This window comes from Aythya marila (genome assembly GCF_965140915.1).
Source record: "Aythya marila genome assembly, chromosome: 2".
Classification (NCBI taxonomy): domain Eukaryota; kingdom Metazoa; phylum Chordata; class Aves; order Anseriformes; family Anatidae; genus Aythya; species Aythya marila.
In genome coordinates this window covers 38,840,314-38,867,695 of record NC_139043.1, presented here as the reverse complement: position 1 = coordinate 38,867,695, position 27,382 = coordinate 38,840,314, and the positions used below count along the sequence as shown (strand labels likewise).

At 34.3% G+C, this 27,382-nt stretch overlaps 1 protein-coding gene across 1 annotated transcript in view; it reads right to left on the bottom strand.

The window, feature by feature from the left end:
- Positions 1 to 27,382, bottom strand: part of KCNH8 (potassium voltage-gated channel subfamily H member 8) — a gene marked incomplete at both ends in the record, with an annotated part of 180,771 nt that overhangs the window by 45,076 nt on the left and 108,313 nt on the right. Inside the window, 2 exons of the mRNA XM_082753902.1 lie at positions 17,811 to 18,018; positions 23,581 to 23,738. Of these exons, the coding sequence (XP_082610028.1) occupies positions 17,811 to 18,018; positions 23,581 to 23,738 (366 nt within the window). The remainder of the gene's footprint in view (positions 1 to 17,810; positions 18,019 to 23,580; positions 23,739 to 27,382) is intronic.

Below are 27,382 nucleotides of genomic sequence, written 5' to 3'. Positions count from 1 at the left end.
AGGATCAGGTGAATAAGCTTAATCGGTAAGATGAATGACTTATCATTGAGCTACAACAGTAACAATTAGCAAATGTTAGCAATTGTTAACAATTTCTACAAAAGGCTTGCTATGTAAAGAGAAGTCATTTGATAACTTTCATTAAAGAGATTTGAGAGACTATGAGATTTGAAAGAGAAATGCAAATCTTAAAGTGAAAACCAGATAAATATATTATTCTGATCTGTAGGTAAGGACATGATAAACAGCTTCTCATTTCTATTTTATCTGTTAAAGATTATTCTAATCAGGACCTTTTGAAGAAATGATACAGAATTAAGTTTCAGCCAGAGTATATATAATGCTCCAAGATCTTCCAAATCAGTTATACTTCTGAGATATTTGTTGATAGCAAAATATTTTTTCCTGGTGGAGGTAAAGACAAGAAACTGTTGTCTGTAAATATTTTCATTACCCGATAGTCGTGAGAACAGAAACAATGCCTTTTGATTCCTGTAGGTAACAGCTCTCAGCAAATTCTCTGGCAAACTTGGGTAATTAATTTCTGCCCTCAGGGAAGAAGAGAAAAAATAAATATACCTCATAGTCAAAGAGGGAGCATCCTAGAATTAAGCATTATGAAACTTGTCTGGTTCTCAATTAGCATTACCTGGATATAGATCTATGACTTTGAAAACATATTAAAACATCAGTTAACATAATTAAGAGGGAAAAAGGGAAAAAGAACTCTTTTCAAAGGGAAAAAGAACACCTGTGTAATCAAATCCCTTTAGAAAAGTCAGTAGCAATTGGTATCCAGCTTCACTAGGCTACTTTTTATCTCTATCTATCTATCTATCTATCTATCTATCTTTTGTCTATATCTGGGAAGTGTTCACTTACCAGAAGAAATAAACATGAATTTATGCATTTGTAGATGATGTACTTTACAACTATCTGTAAAGCACATTATGTCACTTACAAGACGTTCAGAAACTCAGTCTTCCCTGAGTTTTGTGCTTGCACTTTATAGAGCAGGTAAGTCACTCCATAAATATAGATTCATGTTGTACTATTACTTAGATTTTCCTTTTATGACAGACCGAAATATACCGAAATTTTAACTATGTTATGTGGTATTTAATTTAAGCAACTTAGAAAATAGTTGCATTATCTAACTAATTAATTACTAATACAATTTATTCTACAAAACAGTTGTTTTTTTTCTTTCTTCCCCAGTTAGAAAGTAAACCAAAACTTTCTTATTTGTTTTGGACTACTGCATCAGGAAGTGGAAAAAGGTATGTTTGAAGACTGTCTCTCAGAGTATCCCCAAACACCTGAAAGCAGGAATGCTTCCCTCAAGATCAAGTGGTCATGATGCTGCAACAAGGGTGGGACAAACCTTCTCTCAGCTGTGGCTGAGAGAATAATTCAGAGGGCCTTTCCCTTTTTGCTAGGAAACAAAGGTAGGGAGGCCTATCTCCCCCTTCACCATTATCTTTTTATCTTTAAAGAGTATTTGAACTTCATTTATGGCCAGAACATATTCATTTATTGGCTCTTTCATCCAATAAAATAAACAATGTTATGTAGTAGGGAAAGGGAATATGTTATGAATGACTATAGGCCATAACCTATATTCATAACCTAAAGGTCCAGTATGGGTTTTCTTTAAGGGCTATGTTTCAGTTTCAAGAATATTTTTTCTGATTCAGCTAAAAAACTTTTGGGCTCTAAATGAAAATACAAAAAAAATGACAGTGGCTTTATTAGATGCTACTTATACTTTATATTTCTACAAAACCACACCTGACAGACTTGACTATAGAACAGACTTACACTTTATAGAAAAATCACAAGTTTATCATATTCTAAGTGCTCATTGTTGTAATTAAAACAGTAGAATTGATCAAAGGATAAGAAAAATGGAGTATCTTGTGTGTGTCTTGAGTGTATATTGAAACTGATAGTTCATGTGATTTTATTAACACACAAAATAACAGCAGTCACAATCCCAGAACTGTACCTTGTAACATAGGAAATATAAACAGGCACCCAAATAGTAAAATAAAAAAAAAACAAAACAAAAAACCTTTTAACACAGAAGTTTGTGTATGTTATGCCTGCTAATCTAAGTAGAAGCAAACAGTTTGAGGTTAGTAAGGAAAAAAAAAAAAAGTAGACAAGAAATTATATCCTTTATCAATGGGATAAATTTTTTAATGAAAACAACCATGTGCACTGAGGGGTTTCCCACTGCAGCAGTCCCTGGTCACTACTGACAGCTCCTTATTTCAGATCTACAGCCAGGAAACAAGGAGCTGCAGGTGTGCACAGGAAATCACACTAGCTCTTTATTATAAAGTTTTATACTCGAATCTACAAAAGATATCTCATATTTCAATTTATAATGGTCAAAATCTGTTGCAAAGATCCCTCCAACATCAGTGAATCCAAGATTTTAGCCCATATCTCTACTGTTTCCATGTTTTGTTGGGCTAAAAACAGGCTGCATAGCCAGGCCCAAAGAGTTGTGGTGAATGGAGTTAAATCCAGCTGGAGGCCGGTCACTAGTGGAGCCCCCCAGGGCTCAGTACGAGGGCCAGTTCTCTTTAAAATCTTTATCAATGATCTGGATGAAGGGATTAAGTAACTCAGTAAGTTTGCAGATGACACCAAGTTAGGTACATGTGTCAATCTGCTCAAGGGTAGGAAGGCTCTGCAGAACGATCTAGATAGGCTGGACCAATGGGCTGAGGCCAAGTGTATGAAATTCAACAAGGCCAAGTGCCGGGTCCTGCACTTGGGGCACAACAACTCCAAGCAGCGCTTCAGGCTGGGAGATGAGTGATTAGAAAGCTGCCTGCCAGAGAAGGACCTGGGAGTGATGGTTGATAGTCAGCTGAATATGAGCCAGCAGTGTGCTCAGGTGACCAACAGCATCCTAGCTTGTATGTGGCCAGCAGGACAAGTGATTGTCCCCCTGTATTCGGCTCTGGCGAGGCTCCACCTTGAGTACTGTTTTCAGTTTTGGGCCCCTCACTACAAGAAGGATATCGAGGTGCTTGAGTGAGTCCAGAGAAGGGCAACAAAGCTGATGAGGGGTCTGGAGAATAAGTCTTATGAGGAGTGGCTGAGGGAGCTGGGATTGTTCAGTCTGGAGAAGAGGAGGCTCAGGGACAACCTTATCACTTTCTATATGACAGGAGTACTCATACTTCCAACCCCACTTTTCTTAACTTTTCAAATAGAAAGCCCTACAACCTTGAAGATGTCATACAGCTGCACGTTCTAGGACTGTGTAAACACAGCTGCATCATGTATGCCCAGATAGCACAGTTGTACAATAGTAAAAAATAGGGCATGTGTCCTTGCTTTTCATGAACCTATGCTGACTGAGCCTGATTACCTGGTTGTCCCACATATGCTGCATGATTCCATTCAAGATGACATGTTCCATTACCTTTCCTGGCATCGAGGTCAGGCTGACACACCTGCAGTTCTCTGGGTCCTCCTTACAACCCTTCTTATAGATGGGCATCACATGACTAGCAAGTCTCTAGTCATCTGAGACCTTTCTGGATGACCATGACTGCTGATAGGTGATGGAAAGCGGCCCAGCAATCACATCTGTCAATTCCCTCAGCACCCTTGCATGGATCCCATTTGGCCCCATGGACTTGTGACAGTCCAGGTGGAACAATAGGTCTCTAACTGTTTCCACCTGATATCTTTGCATCTATCTCATTTCTTTATCAAAAACATCTAATCAATGTTTATAAATACATGAAGTGTGTGAGAAAAAGAGATATAGCCAACCTCTTTTCAATGGTTCTTGGGGACAGGACAAGGGACAATGGCCAAAAAATGGAGCACAGGAAGTTCCAATCCAATATGTGAAAGGAAATCCAATATACAAAAGAAAATCCAATATGTGACTTCTTCACAGTGAGGGTGACGGAGCACTGGAACAGGTTGCCCAGGGAGGTCGTGTAGTCTCCTTCTCTGGAGATATTCAAGACCTGTCTGGAGGCCTACCTGTGCAATTTGCTCTAGGGAATCAGCTTTAGCAGGAGGGTTGGAGCCGATGATTTCTTGAGGTCCCTTCCAACCCCTATAATTCTGTGATTCTGTGATTTATTATGGACCAAATAATAATGATAATAATAATAACAATAATAACAACAAACCACTGGATTTGCAGATATGTTAGATGAAGTCATAATACTCTTCTAGGCTTTGGGAATTTTACCTTTGATTTTATCATCTATGCCATCACCAAGAGAAAGTTTGAACTTGGACACTGAGCAGTCAGAAAAGAAAAATAAAGATGAAAATAGAAGGCCCATGTATGCTCTGTTGTTTCATAAAGCTTACAGACTCAAGATACATTAATTTCTTCAATTGAAAGCATCTGATCAATTTTGAAATGCCTGCCTCAAATTTACCCTTTGTGGACATATTGACTAGTATTTTTCTTGGACTTTGGTCTAGAGAAAACCATCTCTTTCCCTAGAACCTTATGAAAAGTTTTTAAACAGTCAGGAAACATGCAATGAGACAGATGTTTTAGGCTTTTGAAACCCAAGGAGCTTTCCAAACTAAATGTGTACTCCCTCTGGTAGCAGCGTTTTTAGATACAAGCTTAACCTTTGTCAAGTCTACTGAAAATGAATTTAATTTGAAAAGTGACATCCTATGGAATTCTTTTGTAAGGCTGACTAATACTCTTTGTAAATAAATTGGCTGTTGTATTTCTAATTGAATATAAGCTTAGAAGCTATTGTACAAATAATTACATTTTGTAGAGCTTTAACTCATGTAACTAGACAAAGTCATAACAAGATATTGACCGTTGTACTCACTGAAAATGAAGCTTTCATGGTGCAATAAATATTCAACGAACTTAGTAGTTTCAGGATGAAGAGGTGCTCAATCAAGGGATTAAAAAAAAAAAACAAACACCAAAAACACAACACACAAAAAAACAAACAACAAACCTGAGATCTAAGTACAATATCACTAATAACAACAAAAACACAGCTGAACGCACAGAAGTGCCAAAAAAATGACAATTAAGTTTTAATTATTTGACAAAACTCAACTCTAAATTGACTGTGAGAAGGCTGCAAATATCATTGCTTATAGTAAGAAAGTAAATTTGTATATTCTTGTGATAAAATTGATGTGCCTTTGGGAATACTGGCAAAATTCCTCCATGGGAAACATTTCATCCATTTCATCTCTAGTCATCAACAATATTTGGTCTACATGTATTAAATAATTAATATTTTCATTTAAGAAAGCCACAGGTGCAAGGAGAGAGACTTTATTCAAGAGGAGCCTTTAATTCAGCCCAATGAAAATACTATAACATGTTCATGGATTATAATACCCTTTCCAAAGTTTCTCTGGTTGATCACTCCAGGAGACATTCATAGCTTGTAACTGATAAAGAAATATTTTTTCTTTACAATGAAAAAAATGAAAGATTTACAATGCTTGTAATACTAGCATTTTGTAAAAAACATTGTCAGAAAGACACCTTTTAAAAAATACTTGTTTAGTGAAGCAAGAACAGGCTGAAATACTGTAGCTTTGCCACCTAATGCAAAATGCTATGTAAACACTGCACAAAGCACAGTGTACCTGAATTACCAACAGCTGCACACAATTCAAGCTCCAGATTCTTCACAAAACTTCATCACGTGCTTGCATTAAACATTAACATTACTAGATGATGAAATCCCAACTTATTTTGACTGCAAAATAAAGTTTTGCTCTTTTTCTGCAGCTTTGTTTGTCTAGACAATCTCCTGGGGACCAGTCTAGACACAGTACCAGAGTCAGAACCTCAGATATTTCTTAAGGTGCAAAATATAGATAGTTCATGTGAATTAGTTACTTACATTTTTCCTTCAAAATGTGGATAAAAACTCTCTTTCCAAAGAAGTTATTTCATGTCTACAGCTACAGAGCATTCTGGTGAAATATGAAAGAAGAGATGGGACCAGGATGGGTGGAGACAAGTCTTTTTGAGCGGAGCTCCAAGACAGTCTCCAAATGGTTAGTTGGTGCTCTGCATAACCCTAGAGGTTAATGCCGGACTTTTCCTCCATTTGTCATGTGCAACGGGAACTTGATTGATGAGCTTGCCCTGTTTGGTGGGCTGTCCAAGGCTGGCTTGGCAGGCTTTGGATGGCTTGTCACTATAACCTCAACCTGTGTTATTACTTTGCTGCAGACTATGTCTCTGGGGCACTCAACTGATATTCTGTAGATGAATAAACAATCCAGAGAGTTAGACAGATCTTTTGTTCATGATGTTGAGGAACTCTCCAATACATCTTTGCCACAGTCTCCTAGTATAACACAAATATAAATATTTCCTTTACAGTAGAGATGTGTTTATTCCAAGATCTGACTCTATTACACATAAGGTCCTGTTTTAAGATCTAACTAAACAGATTTGCAAAGAACATATTTCCCTTAATATTTTATATTTCTCTAAATATTTTTGCTTACTGTTGCATAGAATCTCCAGTGTAAAAGGTAAGTGCACCTGCATTCCTGTAGAACATAAGTTGCTCAGTCTCATTTATCAAGTAGATAAATGTAGAAAAGAAACACACTGGATACTCTTTTCCGTGGCAAGCATGCACAGATCTTCTCTACAGTAACTCGTCAGACGGCTATATTTAGATACATGGGAGATTTATATCTTTCTTGCTTTTGCAAGCCAGCGGTTTTTTCTTCTTCCACACTTCATTGAAAAGATCAAATGGGGATGTCTGCAATATCCACTTTTGTGACAGTCAGTTAATATGCAAAAAGTACTGTATATATCTAAATATTTTAATGGAACTATTTTATTTTTATTTTTTATTTTTTATTTTTAACCAGCAAAGGGTATTGATATAGCTCTGATGCCATTGATTTATTTGCAGTGAAGACAAATGACTTTATTCTTAATTATCCTTGTTCACCAAGAAAAAAAGTTTGTAATAAACTAAAATAAATTTTTTTTTTTTTTTTTTTTTTTTTGTCATCTCATATAATGTTCACTTAATTTTTAAGTTATAGGTAAAACATGCAAGGCTAAAAATATAAGTAATTTAAGAAATAAAATTAAACTCTATCACTGGAAATAAATAAATAATTTGTAAATCATCTACTTTTCGAAGAGTCTCAGCATTGAGAGTCTCAGCATTGAGAACATTGCTGTTCCTTAGGCATAGTGAATGCTAGTCATTTTCTAGGCTATCAAACACCTTGCAGCTAAGTGTGGAATTAGAAATGTTAGTGTTCTTAGTTCACTCAGTGAAAAGAGCATGTTCATATATGCCCTCTTTGCTTCTCTGTGCTCCATCAATCTGTACCCATCTGTTAGAGCTTTTCTTATCTCATATTTAGAATTTAATACCCTTTTGAGCAGCCTTTCTATTCTGTGTTAATTGAGCAATGGAGACGAGAGGGTCCTGACCCATAACTAGGATCCCAGATGCTGTTCCAATAAAATTAACGGTTCTGACACTTTTTTTATGTTGTCAGCTGAAGTGTTAGGAACCTGCTTTGCAGTTTTATGTGTTCAGAGTCCAATTTTTGCAGAAAAAGGTTAGAGCTACTACAGGTGATATGTTCCTCTTTCTTTTAAGAAATTATTACCCTCCTCCTTAAGACAATATGAATCACACTAAAATGAAACATTTGTTATCAAAATATGAAAAAAAATACCCCCCCAAAACAAACAAACAAAAAACTTAAAGAACATCAGGTTTTAAGCTGCCAGCAAAATTGTGGATCTACATGTATGCAGTGTGCCATAGTCTAATTATGTAATTCTTATCATAGTTGGTAAATTAATTTCACCTCTGCCCTGATGTTCTCATCTGTTCAGTTCTCACCACCAAAGAAACTCAAGCTAGAGTCTTTCGACACTTCATTTATATGACAATTTCTTGTTCCTGACAGTGAGTTTAATATACTCACTTGTGAAACAGAATCTGTAAATAGACTCTCCTGGATGCAATGACAGAGGTAGTCTATACCTTAAAATCTCTGTAAAACAAAGAGATACTTATTTGCAACAAGAAGATCACATATTTTATAAAAACAGTGAAGAGTGCTACACTCTGTGCTACTACTGCCTGTTAGCTAGTAGTCTGCAGTAAGAGTTATCTCTGCTTCTCAAAGCTAACTAATACAATTGTCAACCCTGCCTCACTTCTGCCACTCCAGCAATCATGGCAATTTTCAGCAATTTCTATCCATTTAAATGCAGCCTCCCAACTTTACAAAACAGGGGCAGATGCCTCAGCACATAAATGTTTCCTTGAGTAAATCTAATTACAAATGAAAGGATTAATTCAGAGTTGCAAAAACACCATGCTAGTTTTCATATGGCTACCCAGCATAATCACATGGGATGATATGAGAGTAAGAGGTCAATTCAGGTCATTACAGACTGTTACAGTGTATGTGACCTCCATTTCTCCTTGTCTTCTACACTAATAGCATCCATGTTAGTTAGGTAACAGCTAAGTATGCTAACACTCACCACAATCCTATCCTTGCTTGCTTCATAGATTCCACAATATAATCTAAATCTTTTCTTCTGCATTCTTACCTAAGAAGCCATTCCATTGCTTTCTTTGGAACAATGCTGCCCTAACCAGGCAGTCATATAATAAACACTACACTAAATTAACACACTGATTCTATTAACACAATGTTTCTATTGTTTTACATATCAACTAGTGTTACACAGAAATCCTTCATTTACTCTTGCCTTCTCTTAATATTCTAATCCTTGAATAACCTAAGTAACAATAATTTCAATATGATTTTTTCTACGTATCATTTGAATGAAGCAAGTTGAGATCCAAATACAGTGAGCTTTTGTGAGGGGGTACAACAGGGGGTACCTCACTCCAAGGGTATATCTTAACATCATAACAAAACAAGAAAGCTAGCGTGTCGATGGGAAAGCACTCCATGTGTTTAAAGTGACAGTTCTGAGACTAAAACACCCATATCTACAGACCTGAGAAGTCATTTTGAAGGGTGTGATATAATCCTATGCGTTGGCATTTTTATCTATAGTTATCTTACATCTGACAATGAAAAATGATTTGGTATAATTAGGTATAAGTTTTTTTACAGAATCTGGCTTGTGTAAAATTTTATAGAATGTAGAATGTCATGACCTCACAATCTTTTTTTTTTTTCTTTTTTTTTTTTCTGAAAGTAGTTACTAGTTCACCTTAAACATTGTCAACCAAAGGTACAAAAGAAGCATGAAGGTCAGTTAAAATGGAAGAGAGTCTGGAAAGAAAAGAGTCTTGAATAATTTCTTCATTTTTATATGGAAATTATCTTCTATTCTGGTAACAAGAAAACCCTTCTTTCAACAAACTGTTGCTCTGCTGAAGGGCAGAAAAAAAGATAGATAAATAGAAAGTAGGAATATACATAAATGACATTTCTAGATTAAAAATGTAATGAATGTTTGCACTGTAGAAAGAAAAAATACAGCAGGCACTATGGGATCACTATGGAATACAATATGACATTCTAAAACGCTAGGGTTTCTACCTAAAAGATGTGGCTGATAGAGGCAGTCCAGTCAAATAAAATGCAGCTGCTGAAAAGGTTTCAAAAAATGTTGTGAAGACTTCCCATTTTTAAGTTGGATTGAGACATACTAATTTTAACAACCAGGCCATGGTCTTTGAAACCAGAGGTAGTAACTTCTGAGAAATTTTAACAAAACCTCCTACTCCAGCAATGTGTAATATACACTAATGTTTTAGCAAAACAGTACAAAGTTCTCCATGAAGTGTAGTGTAATCCCATAACAAGATGTCCAAAGGAGATGGAGGAGTCTCCATTCTTGCTAGCTTTCATGATTTGAGTGGAACTGATTTGATTAATTGCTGATGATAGTCCTACTTCAGCCAGCTGGCTGAACTAGCTAAACTCCAGGGGTTCTTTCCAGCCAAAACTCTATGATCAGAAGTACAGCATTTAAGCATAAAGAGTCTGATGTAATGACTGACTGAGCAATGTTTTTATACAGAATATTTGCAACTTTTAAGAAATTACACTATACAATATTTCTGTTACAGAAGCTGTGTGGAAAGATCATGGTGTTATTTTGCCTCTTGGGACTATTCCCTCATTGGGTGTATACTAAGCAGATTTTCCCCCTGTACATGGCACTGAAAATTTCTATTACACTTGGAGATAGCAATAGTGTAATTTCTATTACACTTGGTCCAGATGCAGTTTTTCCACTGAGATAAAAAATGCTTTGTGGAATTAATGTAGGTAATCTGCAGTTAGACGCAGCAGGGCATTTTCAACTTTGTCAAACATCACGGGCTTCATCCACACACCAGATTTTTACTTTTCACTTAAAAATTGTACAAAATTTTTGTCCTAGGTACAAAACCTTGGAATTGTATTACTGAATACATAAAAACCTCATAATCCTTTTAATAAGGTACTTTAATTCCTATCTCGTCTGGACTGAAAATCCAATGGGGTATTTCAGTCCTGGGGTATTTTGTGATTGCTAAAATGGTTCAATCAGAAGGCAAGGTTTGGTATATAAAGGAAAAGGTAGTTTAATCAAGAAACTGAACCTGTAGAAAAGAACAGCAGGGAAGAATGACAGAATAAAACTTACTAAGGCTCAAAGCAGCTGAGATTAACAAATTAATGTTAAACTTTACAGAAAGGAAATGTTTCAGTTCAGTTCAACAAGTGGTTTGCTACAACTCTGTCAAACACAGAATGTTTTGGGTTTTCAAATGCAAAATTGAATGATTTCCACAAAATTAGATTTAAGGTTATATTTAAATTTAAATTTACATTGTAAATCCTGACAAGGTATGGTATATGTAGGTCTGAAATGTGGGATGCTTGTTGATTTAAAAAAAAAAAAAAAAATTTTCCTAAAATGTATGTATTACTTGTAAAGCAGGAAGAAAAGTAGGGCCACATTTTCAGATAAACCTTTATGAGACCTATATAGGTAGGTCCTCACCTGGCACAGAACGTGTTTCCACATGAATTTCCAGCATATGGTGAGGTGATTATAAGTGTGAGTATAAACCTATTTGTGGCAGTTAAATTTCTCTATGTCTATTCTAAAAGTCTGACAAACAAGTAAAAACAAACAAACAAACAAACAAGCCAAACAAAACAAAATCAACCTCTGCTCATATTGTATGAAAAATTCTACTTCTAATTATATGCAAATAGGAAAAGGCTGAATTTTCTCTTCAAAATCTAGATGAACTTTCCCTCCCTAATCCAAAAATTTCCCTCCTTATACCAAACTGTAAAACAACCAGATAAAAGAAAAAGATTTCTTACCATAAGTTTATTTGAATCATGTCACAAATCTAGTATTCTACACTGGAATTATTTTAATTATTTATGTATTTATCACAATTTAAAGAAATATTTCAAAGTTGTTTTGAAATGACTAAATACATTTATTCACTATAATTTATTCATGATTATAATTAAACTATTTTAGTTCTTAGAAGAGGAGAAAGTCATTCTCATTTCATATTTCTTTTTCAACTGTGTTAGGCTATTTTATCACTGGTAAATACTTCAATATTGTGGTACTTCCTTGTTTTTGTTTGTTTGTTTGTTTTCAAATAATATACAAGGTAATAAATGCAGTTTGTGATTATCTGTGAGATGGGTGCTTTGAAAATTGTCATGGCTTCAAAGTCTTCAAAGTCTTGCTTTATCCAATTAATATATTCATTAGTCATATATCACAATCCACAGGTTAATTATTTTATGAAAGCGTTGCAAGAAATAACCCAAATGTAGAGACGGAGTCTCTAAGACACTGATGGCCCACAATACTTCACAAGAATGGCAGCCATAAATCATTTCCTTCATATACTAACTAGAAATTAATTTTCAGCCAGATTATTTAACTCCTCCTGATATCCAAAATAGGCAAACAGATGTATGTATATATACACACAAACACACAAAAGGACCTTCAATACAATTTTCCCAGGTTATACAGAATTATAAATCATTTTAATAAATTGAAAATGTTAGCACTTATGCAAGATACAACTGTATCTTTTATTCCTTTTCTTAAAACCAGCCCTTAAAAATTAGAAAGGACAAGAGTTCCAAAGCAATAGATTGTGTGCAGATGAAAAGGAGATTAAAATCAAACATTCAGGTACAGAGATGGGAGATTGAGATGAACAACTGATCATGGCTTGTGAATGATGTCCTATGCAATTCAGTCAGCATAAAGTTTATTTTTCCCTGCAAGAATTCATAAATCTACACATGCCATTTCTAACCTGATGAATGTGTGTGTTTGGAGCAGTGAAGCTAACCCAATATTTTATTCTAGAATACAGATTTTTAGCCAAGTGTCCTAGATATAAAAAGAATAAAAACCTGAAATGAGAATGGAGGTATTCTATGGAAATGTAAATAAGTGAAGAATGACATGTTTTTAAAGCTTCTCCTAAAGTGAACGTACCTGAATTTGTACAAAAGTACAAAAGTAAATATTTATTTATTTATGCTCTAATAACCCCCTCCTTAGTCTGGGTGTTATAAGTGATACTGTGGGTGGAATAACAAAAATTTGCAGATGAATTTCTGGTGGTCAGCAAGGAAATTTTGGAAGACAATTACACGAATTATACCTGACAACTTTGACTGTCTAAGGGAAGCAGCCTCCTGACTCTTGGCCTTCTCCTAATCTTCTCGCTACATTCAAGACAGGTGAGTTTCAACAGCTCATATGGCTCCCTCAGAATATAATCTGTTTCTTATAGCAACAGATCTAAAAGTCTTTTCTTATATTTGTTAGGAATTTGAAAGGGAATTGCATATAATAATTCAAAACCACAGATACACAATAAGAACCCTTATCTATACGTTAATCAGATAATTGTTAAACATATAGAAATGAGCACCAATGCATTGAAGTTAAAGGAATTACAGTGGTAGGATCAGTCAGGAACCTCAACACAGTTGAGCATCTATTCTGTCTGTCAACTGAAAATTAATCTTATTTTTACAGATGGCTGAAAATCATGCCGTGTGTCATGGTAACATCTGTTTAACCCACGAAACAAGTGAGGAGAACAACATGGAATGTAATAGCAAAGAATTTAACAAAGCTTTTTATCAGACATGTTTTTATCAGATATGAGTTAAGCTGCTGCACACAAAGTGACTGCTTTCTGAGGAGGAAAAGCTTGCTGAGGTAAAGATCTCTAGCACCTCAAGGCTGTGTCCACAATGACTATCTTCCAAATACCCCACATAGTCAGTTAAAATATCAACATAAGAGCTATGTAAGAGATATTGAAGATCTAGATTTTAACACTAGTAAATACTTCATCATGGCAGTTCATCAATAATATCCTCACCGTCCTCCCTCCCCATCTTTCTCATTTTGCCACAACATGGCAAAAAAAAAAAATAAGGAGGAAAAAGGGCTTACAATTGCAACCACTAAGAACAAAACACATATACTTTTCTGTTCTGTGTATTTTCATAGGGAGAACATTATCACTCCCATTGCCCCAATCCAAATGCAAATTAAGCACCTTATTTATTAAAATTGGCCAGAGGAAGAGATACAGAGAACCAAATGCTGCTCCCACTAAAGTCAATGTTGTGAGATCTGGGCTATGGTGCATATCTGATAACACAGCAAGGTTCAAAATACTATGTTACAGCATTACAGTTTAAAATGTTGGTTTCCAGTGTTAGCAAGATCTTGGTCTTGAATCCATGACACAAGCTTTCTGAGCTTTTTTTTTTTTTTTTTTTTTGCTTTTTTTTTTTTTTTTTTTTTGCTTTTTTTTCCCCTCCTCCTCAAAAATAGATGCACACATAAAAATGAATTTTCTTTTTAGTCCCAGAGTGGATTTCCCTTCTTAGAACAAACCTGTCCCTATATTTCAGCTGTTGTGTGCATTGCAGTATCCATACCCAAGGCACAACTTCTTCATGTAGACACTGATGAGACACTCCAGTAAAGAATAAAATGTATACTTTCCAAGGGGGAGACATTCCATTTAATGAAAAAGTAGAGGAATGTTATTTTTGTATTATATATTTTTTAACAATGTCAATTACAGAGCCTCCTAATGCTCCTTGAAATGAAATTTATGTAAGCTCTACTGACAGAAACTTGAGCCTCTAGCTTCAGTAATAATATAATTAAATCAAAAATTTAAAAATGAAAACCTGCCAATGAAGAATAAGGACCACACTCTACTGTCTTGCCTGCATTAATAAATCTCTTATGCATTATCCAAAATTTCAGAAAAAGTTCCAGCTGAAGCCTTCATGCAAAAGAACAGAATACTCTATGCCTTAAAATCATTACCTTTATTATACCCAGAAACACGTTTTCTCCTGTATGCATTATTTGTTTGTGATTCACTATGATCTCAAAATCTCATTTTAGTCTGCATAATAACTTATACCCTAAATGACATCCTCTCAGTATATCTCCCACACAGATGCTGTGTGAATGGTGTGGTGGAATTGTCATTTGAAGTTTTCTTAAGGTTAAAAGAAAAGTTAGTTAATATAATCATCTCTGTATCACCAGACTGGCAAAGATTATAGCACAGAGGGCCAAGACTTAAGTTCACTATATTTCATCAGCAAGAAGCTTGGATACATAGAGAAATAGGATTGAAGGAATTACTTAATATTTTGTTTCAGTTCATGTATGTGACACACAATCTTAAATAGAAATTTTATCAGTGCTGAAGTGGTCTTTGCAAAATAATGGCTTTATGCAAGGTATCTGGAATTTTCTGATCTTTTTTGTTTTAACCAGTTTCCAATACTTTTTAAACATTTAAATAATTTTAAACCGTTTCCCTTAAGAACAAAACAAGAGTCATAAATATTTAACTTCAGAAATAACCATTCTGACAGATATGGAACTGCTATCATTTTGACTTGCTGCACAATAACTGCATGAGCTTTGCAAGACTCATTGTAGTGTAATTTTTGTTATACATTTATAGCATCTAAATATTTCAGAGACTATCCATGAAGGTGGTAGAATAGCTTTCCAGACAAAAATACACAAACACACATCTGGGGCAAAAAAAAATGAAACAAAATCAGGTTGTAAGATCAACAAATAGGCAGTTTTGCCAGGTGGGAGGCTTAGTTTAAGAGTGCATAAGGCTAAGAGGTGCCCTGGCCCTTGCAATGGCGAGGTGCATTGACTGCAGGAAACATTACCAAGTCTCATGGTGAGACAAGCCATTGGGAGGCTGTTAAGGAGCAACTCCTTCCTAGGAAGCCCACTAGAAGATGTGAAATGTGGGAAAACCCAGTTAGAGCATTCTTCGCTGAGACACAAATAGGTCTTACATGAAATGGCTCTGTTCTGAATAAACTAGGTTTTGTTCTAAGAAGACAGTTGCCACCAGCCATCACCCGTGGGGAGGCAATGATGCAGCCCATCCTCATCACTAGGACTGTGATGGATGCTTTGATATAGGCTATAATTTGTGGCCTACACAAGCTGACAATATTTTTTCACAGCTACTTCCCATCAGAGAGACATTCCTTTTTATTGTTATTATTATTATTATTTCTGGATTTGTTTTTCTGTTACCAGTATTTGACCAATTTGTGCACAGTGGGCTTTCTTTGTGTATCATCCCCTACAGGTGCAGTCTTTTCTTTGAGAAGTTTGCCCTCTGTGAAGTGTTCAGCAGCAGGTTACAGACCAGGTTTATAGAGAAATAAACAACCAACTATAATAATAATAATAATAATAATAATAATAATAATAATAATAATAATAATAATAATAATAATAATATATAAACTTAAAGTAAGCTATGGGCAAACTGGTGAGATTTATTGAACATTCTTTCCTTTTTCTTCTTCCTTGCACAGCACCCTCACCTCATCTGAGGACAGACACTTTTAACATACTTGTAATTTTCCCTTCAGACGTATCTTTATTAGATATTTAATAAAGAGTTAAGAGAGAAGAAAGGGTTAAGAGAGAGGAAAGAAATTAAAGGAGATAAGAATAGTAGATAATGACATCCAAATGCACCTCATGAGCCTTTGGCCAGAGGTGTTTACATCATTCCCTCAACAAACGTTTTTCCTTCTAGGAAATTCTGTCTCACCATCAGATATTGTTTATGAAACAGTCACATATTCACTGTGTTTCTCTTACAGATAACTTATATAATCTAAATTATTCACACACTTTTAATTACATTTTTAGTATTTAAAAGCCTAAGGAAAACTAGCAGAGTTTTCTCCTCCCAGTTAATTTTATCACTGGCTTTCTTTCATCTCCTGCTTCAGTTAACACATTATAGATTTTAGGTGAAGGTAAATACAAGTAAAATTAAAAACAAACAAACAAACAAACAAACAAACAAAACAAACAAACAAAAAACAAAACAGAAAACAGAAGGACCCAGAAGAAAAAGGGAGAAAAAGGGATGCTTAATATTTATTGATATGCCATCTGAAAAATACAGTAAAAGATCTCCACAGTAAAGTCAAATGACTCTATATAAGGCTCCCATATAAGGGATATTGTTTTCCCATTGCAATATCACAAAGGAATAAAACCGTTAGAAATAACAATAAAAAATAAACAACAAACAAGAAAAGTTCAGAATCTAAAGAGTAAATCTGGAATATTCAAAGAAAACAGAAAGAAGTGTGGGTTGGAAACTAAACACTGAATATAACTTGACAGGTCCAATACCATCTATCCATTGCCAAACACCTTGTCATCTGTGCAAAAATACCACAGTCTGCAAATCAGCTAATCAATATTTCCAAAGGGATTTTTTATCTTGAATACATTTCAGGGCCTATCTGTTTTCACTGTACAGTAAAGAGTAGTCAGCATGCTTGAGGGAATCCCTGCTAATAAATTGTTTAATTTGCAAAATACTTTGTTTTCTACTGTGCTATGCTGTCTGTTTAGCTCTTTCCTATCTAGATCCTTGATTTCCTAAACATGGAAACACTTTAAAAAATCTCATTTTTTTCCACTTTTCCCAATTTCTTTCCAATTTAACCCTCTTTTCCAGGCTGATCTGAAATTCAGAGCACCAATCTCTTCAGCCAGAGATTGCCCACATACTGTTTTTTCTTATTGAATGTTTTTGTTACCATTTAGCCACAGGATATTTGGACATTTAAAACATTTAAAATGTCCACATTCAGTAGACGTTTAAAAGAGCTAGTGACCAGCAAGAAGGAAGGAAAAAAGGAAGGGAGAAGAAGGTTCCACCCCCCATTGCTCCTCCTCCTTGCTTAAAACTGATCATTTAAAACTATGCCAAAGAAGGACTTATGCCAAAGCTCAAACACATAGTATTTAGAGATTAAAGGAGAAATATTTTTTCTTTTTGAAGTAGATAGAAATTTACTTTTCAGTTTATAAATTTAGAGAAGACTAATTAGGAATCAAATTTTCAAGATCTCGAGAAACACAAATCGCACTGAATTTATATGACCAGATACAGACTCCAACATTTTTAGTGCAAATTTCTGTCCTTTACTTGTTTGATAGTTAACTTTAAAGAAATACTTACATTCAGTGTACAACCTGCTAACAAAAAATTATCAGATTTAAGCAATCCCTTGTCTCTAAAAACAGCATTAAATAATTGTATACGGTTAAACAAAGCCAAGAAACATCAAATGGTTTATATACATATATTTTTATATATTTTTTATATAATACATATATTTTTGTATACTTACACACACATCTGCATGAAAGAATAACTTACCTATGTCCCAGGTAAGGGGGTTATTCTGTTCCATCTCCCTTTTCCCAATGACATACCAAATGCAAGCCATCCAGTGAGCAAGCAAGGCAAACATGGACATGAGAAGTGTGAGAACAATTGTGCTGTGCTGGGAGTAACGATCCAACTTCTGAAGGAGACGCAAGAGGCGGAGCAACCGCACTGTCTTTAGGAGGTGGACAAGAGAAACCTAGGAGAACAAATAGAGAAAACAACTTGTCAGCTCTTGACATCTGTCACAATACTCTCTTGCTGCAATGAAACTCCATCCTCTAAAGCTGTTTGGATTTTTACTTTTGTTGTGTACATATTTATTTTAGTTACTTTAGTACTTAATACTAGATTTAAACCGTACAATGAAATCCTGAGATATCTTTCCTTTTGAATTTTTTCAAAATGTTAAAATTTTATTTTTATAAAAAAATAAAAATTTTTTTTTATAAAAAATTGTTTGCACAATACCAGGTCTTTCCCTGCTCTAGAAAAGAAACTAAATTATCAGACTGGTTCAAGGTTCATTTGACTCCTGTGTGAAAAAAAAAAACAAAATAAACATCTTCAAACAATGATCTTCAGTTTCTGCTATCAGACAAACAAACAGTAAGCATAACTCCACTTAAATATACATGACATGAAATCAGCTTAATAATTAAACCTGGAAGAGGCAACAACACAAAGCAGATATTTTGCAGAGTAAGGAAGCAAAAGAGGTGAATGAAGACTCAGATGTTTTGTTCAGATTTAAACTTGTGTTCAGGGGCCTGTGTTCCTTTTACTGCACTGTACTAACTCAGAGTCCAAAAGACTCTGTCAGACAGAGTCCATTAAAACTTCTAATACTAGTTTAAAAATTCCTTACCTAAAAAACTATTGCCTTTCAAATGTATGTTTCAAAAGCAAAAAAAATATTCTCAGAGCTCTAGGTGTACGAGGATTGGTCCCAGAGAAAATGCAGAAATACACAAAGTGAGAAGCCCCTGAACCATCCCATCCTATCCAGAGTATCCTCCAACCTATATCCACACCAGAGTTTGTGCACCTCCCAGCTTTTCATGGAATATTCTTGGCTCATGTTTCTTGGCTTTAGCAAACAATATGCAGATTAGAATGTAACACAATTTTTATTTTTTCAAAAACTAAATATGCAAAATTTCGTTAATAGCAAACATTCTTTCCTTCATTAATGAGACATTAGGATTAAAGTTTACTAGATACTTGGCAAATACAGGATACATACAACTACAGACTGAAAAAAAAAAGTGTCAAACTTGACATATCTTCTCATAGCATTCCCAAAGCAATATAATGAGCTCTCTGAAAAGGAAGTCTCAAAGCATTGTTGGATCAACATCTTTTGTTTATGATAATCCAGAATAACCTATAGTTAAACCTTTCTGCTTCTATTACCAACGCTAATAACCTGAAAACTTCATTTCAGAGGTGTGCATTTTTTAACAACTGGGTGTAAGTTGCCTGATAAGATTTGTAACATGGAGTATTTTAAATTTATTCATGAAGGTTTAATGAACCATTGATTTTATTCCAATCCCAGAAATTAAGAGATTAGGTGGGAAAACTATAAGGAAAAATAAATAAGTAATTCTCTCCTGACCTTCATGCACTATTCACTACATGCTCATATATATATATATTTTTTTTTTCACAAGAGTCTTTATATTTTTTCTTATAGACATAGTAGGGAAAAACAAACAAACAAACAAATAAACAACAACAACAACAAAAACAGAAACAGAAACATGACACATTTAAATTACTTTGAATTTTACAGCTGTGAGGATTTGACATGAGAGCACACAAGCTATTACAGGGTCCTCTCTTCTTGCAATTTTTTTGTCTATTAATATAAGTACGTGAAATTAGTTATGTCTGTGTCCTTAAGCACAAGAATATTTGCAGTTTGGGGCAGAAGGCCCTAAAATAGTTGACGGAATTGCCTTGTTTGCATTAAAATAATTATATTACAAATAAAATACAATTATTCTAATTGAATATCATGTTCATCATAACAAACTACTCTTTTTCTCTGGCAACACATTTCCCAGTCTTTTTTTTTTTTCTGTCTCCATTTTTTATCTCACTCATAAGCTTGTTTGAGCTAAACATGGCTCTATTTGTTTTGCTCTTAACAGAAATGGTCCCTGTTCATGACTGACAGTTGCAGTGTTGCAGTAATATCTAAACATAAATATAGATGACATATATGTGCTGTGTTCATCACTATGAGCTCTTATCTTTATATGATTGCTTATGTTCCTCCACAGCACAAACAAATAATGACAGATAAGGTGAAATCAGTCTTTTAATCGGTTTCTCATAAATAAGAAATATCAAAAGTACTGTTACTGTAAGTGCACCCAGTTATTATCTGTGACTAAATCATTACCATTGTTATTGTTACAAAGTACTGCTGAGTATATAAATAGAAAATCAGATTTTTATTTTTTTTTAAGTGGATACATTTCATTTTAAGGCTAATGACTGCTTCATTCTAAAATAATTTGCTCATAAATTTGAACACAGTTGTAATTAATCATAAATAATTGCAATGAATTTCCTCATTAGTTACACCAAACATTCTTCTGTTGTGTCTAATCTGTCATTGAAAGACCTCAAATGCCATCAGGCAGCTTTCTGTTCTTTGTCATAAATTTGGAAAGACAAAATGGGGAGTCAGCACTCATACTTGTGTCTGTGTAGATTTTGCTCTGCCCACAGATATAAAGCCAACTAAATTTTCCATTTGGTTAATCATTTTAGACTATCTGGGTTAACCTTTTTCTGTCAAAGTGACAGAGTCAGAATTTTGTCTAAAACCAAAACTCATTCATAGCATTCTGTGATATTGAGAAGTACTGAGAAATAAAGTTGCTACAAAAGTAGTGAAGAAATTCTCTGCTTGGAAGCATCATGTCCTATGACAAAAAGGAAATAACAAGGAAACGTGATACATTTTAAATTTTAGTGGCAGCGATTTTTAATTCTTTTTGTCTGCTTGATTAACTGGCTTTTCTCCAAAAGTGACTTTCTTTACTGGCTCTATACCACCAATAGTTACTCAGAGTTGAGCAAATTAAATCATGATGACTAGTGCTTAACAGCCTGGTTTTTGCTTCGGCAGCATTTCACAGAACATTTCCATGGATGAAGGGATCCCTTAAATCAGATGAATACCAGGATGAGAGAAGCTAGGGTCTCAGCAGGCACTGAGGTTAGGAAGAAACATGCCTGAGGTCTCAGATCTCTGAATGTTTACCCATTAGTGATAATGCAGAATGCTTGTAAGGTGTAAAGGCAGTAGGACCAATTCCTATGGTTTCACTGTTTTCTTTTGAAATATCTCCACAGATAGCAAGAGACTCCACAGCTTTTCCACACACTCTAACTACACAAATCTCCAACCAGAGGATGATATATATGTGCCATACATACATTTGTATGTATGGCACTATACCTAGCTTGCAGAATTTAGAGCATCCCTAAAGAGTTGGCCTTTGTGCTGGGGCCTGAACAGCAAAGGAGTGAGATGCTCCCTGATGCCCCTTCTCACCGTTCTGTTGAGGCAACATCTGAGAGTCGATGGAGTGAAAATCTGAGAACAGACATGAGGAAATAGCTTATTAACTCAATAAAGTCTGAAAACAGTGGAATGTGATTCACACCTCCCCCCGTTCTGGAAACAGTTGATAGTCATTGCAATCTTGAGGATTATATTAACTGTTGCCTTGTCTTACCACTATGGAAAATACAATGTAGTAAGGCACTGTGTTCCCTTTGAGGAATCATATAGAGAACAAAAGAATTAAGTCTGCAAGGGTGAATACAGGGTACAGACTACATTCTGGATTTCATCTCAATTGCCAGAGGGAAGAAAGGGTTGGCCCTTGACTATTGTGTATTGGTCATTACTATACAGCAGCTAGCTACTGAAATTGGGCCAGAGCAAATGAAAGAAACAGACTATACGCTGGAAAACTTTTAATGAGACATTTAACTCTTGGGGCATATAGAGAGCTATGCCTGTCAGTCAATGCTTATTTCTAGATCAACATGCCTATATATTGTTTATTACTTGAGGAGTTAAGTATTGAGGACTGAATGACTGAATGTATCCTTAATCATCTCATGAAGGATCTACAATTAATCAGTGTTTCTGGATATTCTTAGTCACAATATTAGTGATCTTGTTAGGGGAAAAAAGTTAAAAGAAATAACAAACAGCAGATATGTGCTAATCGTATTATAGTAACATTTGTAATATTGAGACTTTTTAAACTGTAAAAATAATTATTAGATAATGTTTTATTTTCAATAAGTTATTATAGAAAGAATATCAGTTCCTGAACAACAACAAAGAAGAAAAATATCAGACATGGTTCATCCAATGAAAAAATCATAACAGAAGCTAAACCAACATATTTATAGTGGCTATTCAGTTTTAATATAAAGGACAAACTGAGATAGTAGTGTAGTTAAATAGATTACTCTCTGTTTAAACAAACAAACAAAAAAAAAAACAACAACAAAACAACAATCAAAAAACAACACAGTAATTGAAGAATGTGGATCTATTAACCGCCTGTTTTTAAAAGCTACTAGCATAAGAGTGACAGTTCTTAATATAACAAATGGAGTGAAAAGGGAGATCACTGAAGGAAGTGAAACTAAATGAATAAAAACAGACAGTATATCTTACATAGGAGTTTTACTGACTAGCGTTTTGCTTTCTGATACTTGTCTATCCTATCACCTATGTACATGTCTCTAACTCACATTTAATGAAAATGAGATTGAGTGCATCTGTTCACTGAAGATCAAAATCCTGAGAATAGGAAAGCAAACAGCTTAAAAGACTAAGTCTCTTAATGTGAAAAATCCACAAAATTGATAAATCTCTGCCAACACTCTTTCCAGTATTAAACTTTTAAAATTGTATTTCATTTTGATTAGTAAATTCTTATTCTACTAATGTTAATAGGACTATGAGAAGAAAAACCTTTGTCTTAGCATAAGTTAACCAATGCAAATGTAACCCACCACAACTGATATTAAGTGGAATCAACAGATATTGGACCCACACATTTTTCAAAGAGGCTTAAGCATTTTGTAATTAAATACATAACAAAGCTGAATTGAAACCAAAGCTAAAGTTAATGATCAGCCTAATAGATATTAGAACACAAATAAATTAGTGTGATACTTAAAATTTATCATGCTGTAATTTTTGCATTAGAATGCCTGTCAGTAAAGAGAAAGAAGATTCCCATATGAGTGAAGTAACCATCCATAACAATGATTACCACCATAACAACTTATAAAAATTAAAAATTCAATAACTGAACACAGCATAAGAAAGCAAAGGCCACAGAGAATTATATTTGAGCACTGTAAGCAAGAATGAACTAAGTGCAACTATATACAAATTAAGGATAATGGATCAGATATTTACATATATTGCTTTCCTGTTAATGAATGACCACATTGACACCCAACCTCATAATACTTTTAATTAGCATTCTATTTCTTCCTTTAGCATTCAAAGTAAAAATACACAACACTGCTGCAGAAGATACCAATGTATTTTACTTCATTCAGTTTTAGTTTCTGGATTTGAAAAAGAAAGAAAGAAAGAAACAAACAAACAAAAACCAAACAAACAAAAAAACAAACACCAAAACCATCTTCTGAAAACAAAACAAAACAACTATTAAAATAGACTATGGTTAGTACTTACCACAGTGACGTTGAAAGCATAAAGAAGATCAAAAGGAAGTGCAGCAATTAAATCAATGATAAACCAGGTAGTCACGTAGTGGATACAAATAGATCTTGCTTCAAATATAACTTGGCCAGACTTGCTGACATATGTTGTTCGGAAATTTAAAATAATATCTGCTTGACAAAAAAGGAACAGAATTAGAGACAGTGATTTCTTTGTTCTGCGGGATAGCAATCCCCACCACAACATTGATTGTATTTTTTTTATGCATAGCAAAGACTGGAATCTAAAACAGAAACCCATAACATATGCTTGTAACAGATCCATAGATTTAAATGCACAAAACTGTTCTGTGCAAGAGTAAAAAGAATATTCAAAACATTTAAAACTTGTTGATTTCAATGGGAGCTTGAATTAAAATAAATACATTGTTCTTTAAACAGTACCACATACAGTACTTTCCAACTGTAGCTTTCTTTATGAAAAATGAAGATATGATTATACATAGAACCTATGGATAACCATTTTAAGATTTCAGAAAAAAAACAAAAAAAACCAAAAACAACAAACACACCAAAACCACAAGACATTAATTACTTAAATTAAAATGCCAATTTGAAACTTTCTTTTAGTTTCTGCCCAGCATAGATGATAAATTATGTCATTCTCAAGGGTAAACTACTTGTTTCTCAATAGAAAAGTGCTGAACCCATTTGGGAAAAAAAATTTTAAAAAGGCTTTTCATTTATGATGGTGATCCCAAAAATGGTATGAAATGCTTCATGGCTTGTGCACTTTACATGTTCCTATTTAATGTTCCAGGATGAGTGCCTCTCGGTATGAGATATAGTTTTGACATGTCTTGCCCAAACACATTAACACTCAACTAAAAGCTCAGCTCTTGACAACAGTCTCAATTATTTTCATGTCCTACACGATGAAGACTATAATCTGTCCTTAAGCTATGCACCCAGTTTCTACCAACATTTGTGAGAACTACTTATATAACTTTTACAATGGCGGAAAGCAGTGCAATGAACCAAAAAAGTTGGTGTTTTACAGCTTACTAGCTTACTACCTTACAAATTCTAACACCTCATTTTGAAGACCATCTCATTTAAAAAGAAAAAAAATAAAAAGTGATCCCAAGTGTCAGGAAGATGTTCAGAATGCAATTGTATTTTTTTTTTCCTTTTTTTTTTTTTTTTTTTTTTCTCCTCACAATAATAGTTAAAACAAACAAACAAGCAAACGAACAAAAAACTTCAAGGTGATAGTCTTGGCAACCCAAAAGCCCAGAAGGTTTTTCCCAAAAGGAAAGCTGCTTTGAGGCAGCTTTCTAGATGTTAGTTTGGTGCATAATAGACTTGTCAGCTGTGCAATTTGTAATCTGTGTAGTGTATTATTAAGTGTTACAAAGAGGAAACTGCATTCATTATACCATTTGCAGCAATGGCAGCATTGATTTCTTTCTGTCTGTTAGACACAAGATATGCCTGCAGCTGCTTCTTCTACATGCCACTCTTGCACAGAGGTGGCAGCTGTTGCTGAAGGCTGGTTCCTCACTATGCACAGCAAGGACTGTGCATGTGTTTGGGAAGTGTTTGTTGCCCCAAACATAGGTTTCTTACAGACTCTGGGGAAGGGGAGGTAAAAGTGCCAAATGGAAAAACCTACACCCAAATCCAGCCTCTTGCCTACTAGTGAAGGTATAGGAAGATGACATATGCCTTGTAAATGGAAATAAACACAGAATGTATTTAAATGGTTCAGTCTATATAAGAAATTTGTTTTATCTTTGGATATAGACATTTCCTTTCCTCACAGACCCTGCCCCAAGTTCAGCAAATTCTTGAAAAAAAACCTGTGAAGTCCTAAACTATAAGCATACCTTAACATTTAACTCTTCAAAATTAAAAAATGTAACAAACACTGCACATCATGTTAGAACTAAGAAATGGGGAGTAGTAGGACTCTACTCTCTACTTTCATCTACTCTTGGATTTTGGGGCAGTTCATGATGTTTGAAAATATTTATTCCTGTTATACACGCATGAAAATGAATACCGAGTTTCTGATAGAATTTTATCCTGTAATTTTCATTTGGTGAAAATACAATTACTGGCAAGCATGAATGAAGAGACTCTGCTCAGACAATGAAATGCAAAAATGAGCATTAAAAGCTTTTTTTTTTCCCTATGATTTATATAAAACAAACAAACAAACAAACAAACAAAATAATGAACAACAACAAAAAAAGTGCTTATATAGAACACACACACACACACACTGAAAATGAAATAGTTAAATATTACTCAACTCAGTTTAAATGAACCAGATTTTTTTTTTTTCAGTTAGTGTTTTTCTTGTTATTCTTAGGTATTTTTCTTACGTCTGGAAATTTCCATTCATTGGGGACATTGCTTTTCATTTCTTAACATTTTTTCTCTTTTTATTTTTATTGTAGTTTTTGTTTTCTGTGCCATTACTTCTGAAGTTGGCTTTGGAAATGAAAATCTACTACACTGTTGCTAGTATAATGAGGACAACTAGTTTAAAGGAAAGCAAGAGAAGTAGCACCTGAATGGATTCATTTTAATTGAGTCAATTAACTAAACATAAAACAATGTCAACTGAAAATGCTGCCTCATTGAGGGAACATGGACTGCCACTAGTACATATTAATGCATTTTTTTCATTTCAAGAATTTAATTTCAGAACATTTTCATGCTTAAAGAACATTAAAAGTAAAATACCTTTTCATACCTTATGACCACAGTTACTCAAATAGAGCTGCCATACAGCCCATGCAGAAAATACTGCTGAAGTCCTATAACAGTTTACACTCTTCTTCAAAATAGTTTGAAACTGAAATTCATCCACCTACAAACTTTACAAGTTTCTTACACTTTGTTTTAAAAATAGTGGAATTGCTGACACCGAAATGAATTACTAACTCATACATGTTTGAACAGGAGATGTGATTACTCAGTATCTATGACTGTGTATCCATCTTAAGAACAACAGTATCATTTTTTTTTCCTTTAGCATGCTTATATAGATGCTTTACTCTGAGTTTGCTGTCATGTGCTGCTAGGACATTGTGATGATGCAAGCTATGAGGAATTGGGGCCAAGGGCCCCTATATTTCTGGGGAAAAAGGTATGAATTCATCTAAAGCAGTGCCAAATATTGGTATAAAATGTTATGAAAGTGTCAGTTTTATCACCTCCTTGAATTCTGCTCAGATTTGCCTTGAGATATCTATTTTGTGCATTTATATTATGTTAGATAATGTTGTGAAACACAAAAGGATCTGATGAAATTTGTAGCTGCTATAAAACATCAAGCTTAATTATGTATACGTGATTTTTTCCTCTTAACTGAAAAAAACACCTCCCTCACACTTAGAAAAGAAACCAAACTACTAAATTTTAGTTTGATCACCCCAGAAATTTTTTTTATTATTTTTTTTTCAAAACAAAATCAGAGAAGCACTATAAAATATCTGTTGGATTTTCATTTTCAGCATGTAGTGAGACAAACGCACATTTAATTAATTTCATTTCCAAATAATTTTTTTTTTTTGTATACATATTGCTCATCCAAAAAAACCAGGGTGCTTCTGACACATATTTTGCTATTTTACAATAACAAAAAAGTTAATTGTTCCAGCTCTAAAACAATGTTGTTTTGTGTGTTGTTTTTATGCTCTTTAATGTTGATGGGAAAAGTTATTTTTCCAATATATTTTATCCTGTCTTCAACTTTCATGCATTTGCTTCTATTTTAGCAGTGAAATACAGGCACAAACAAA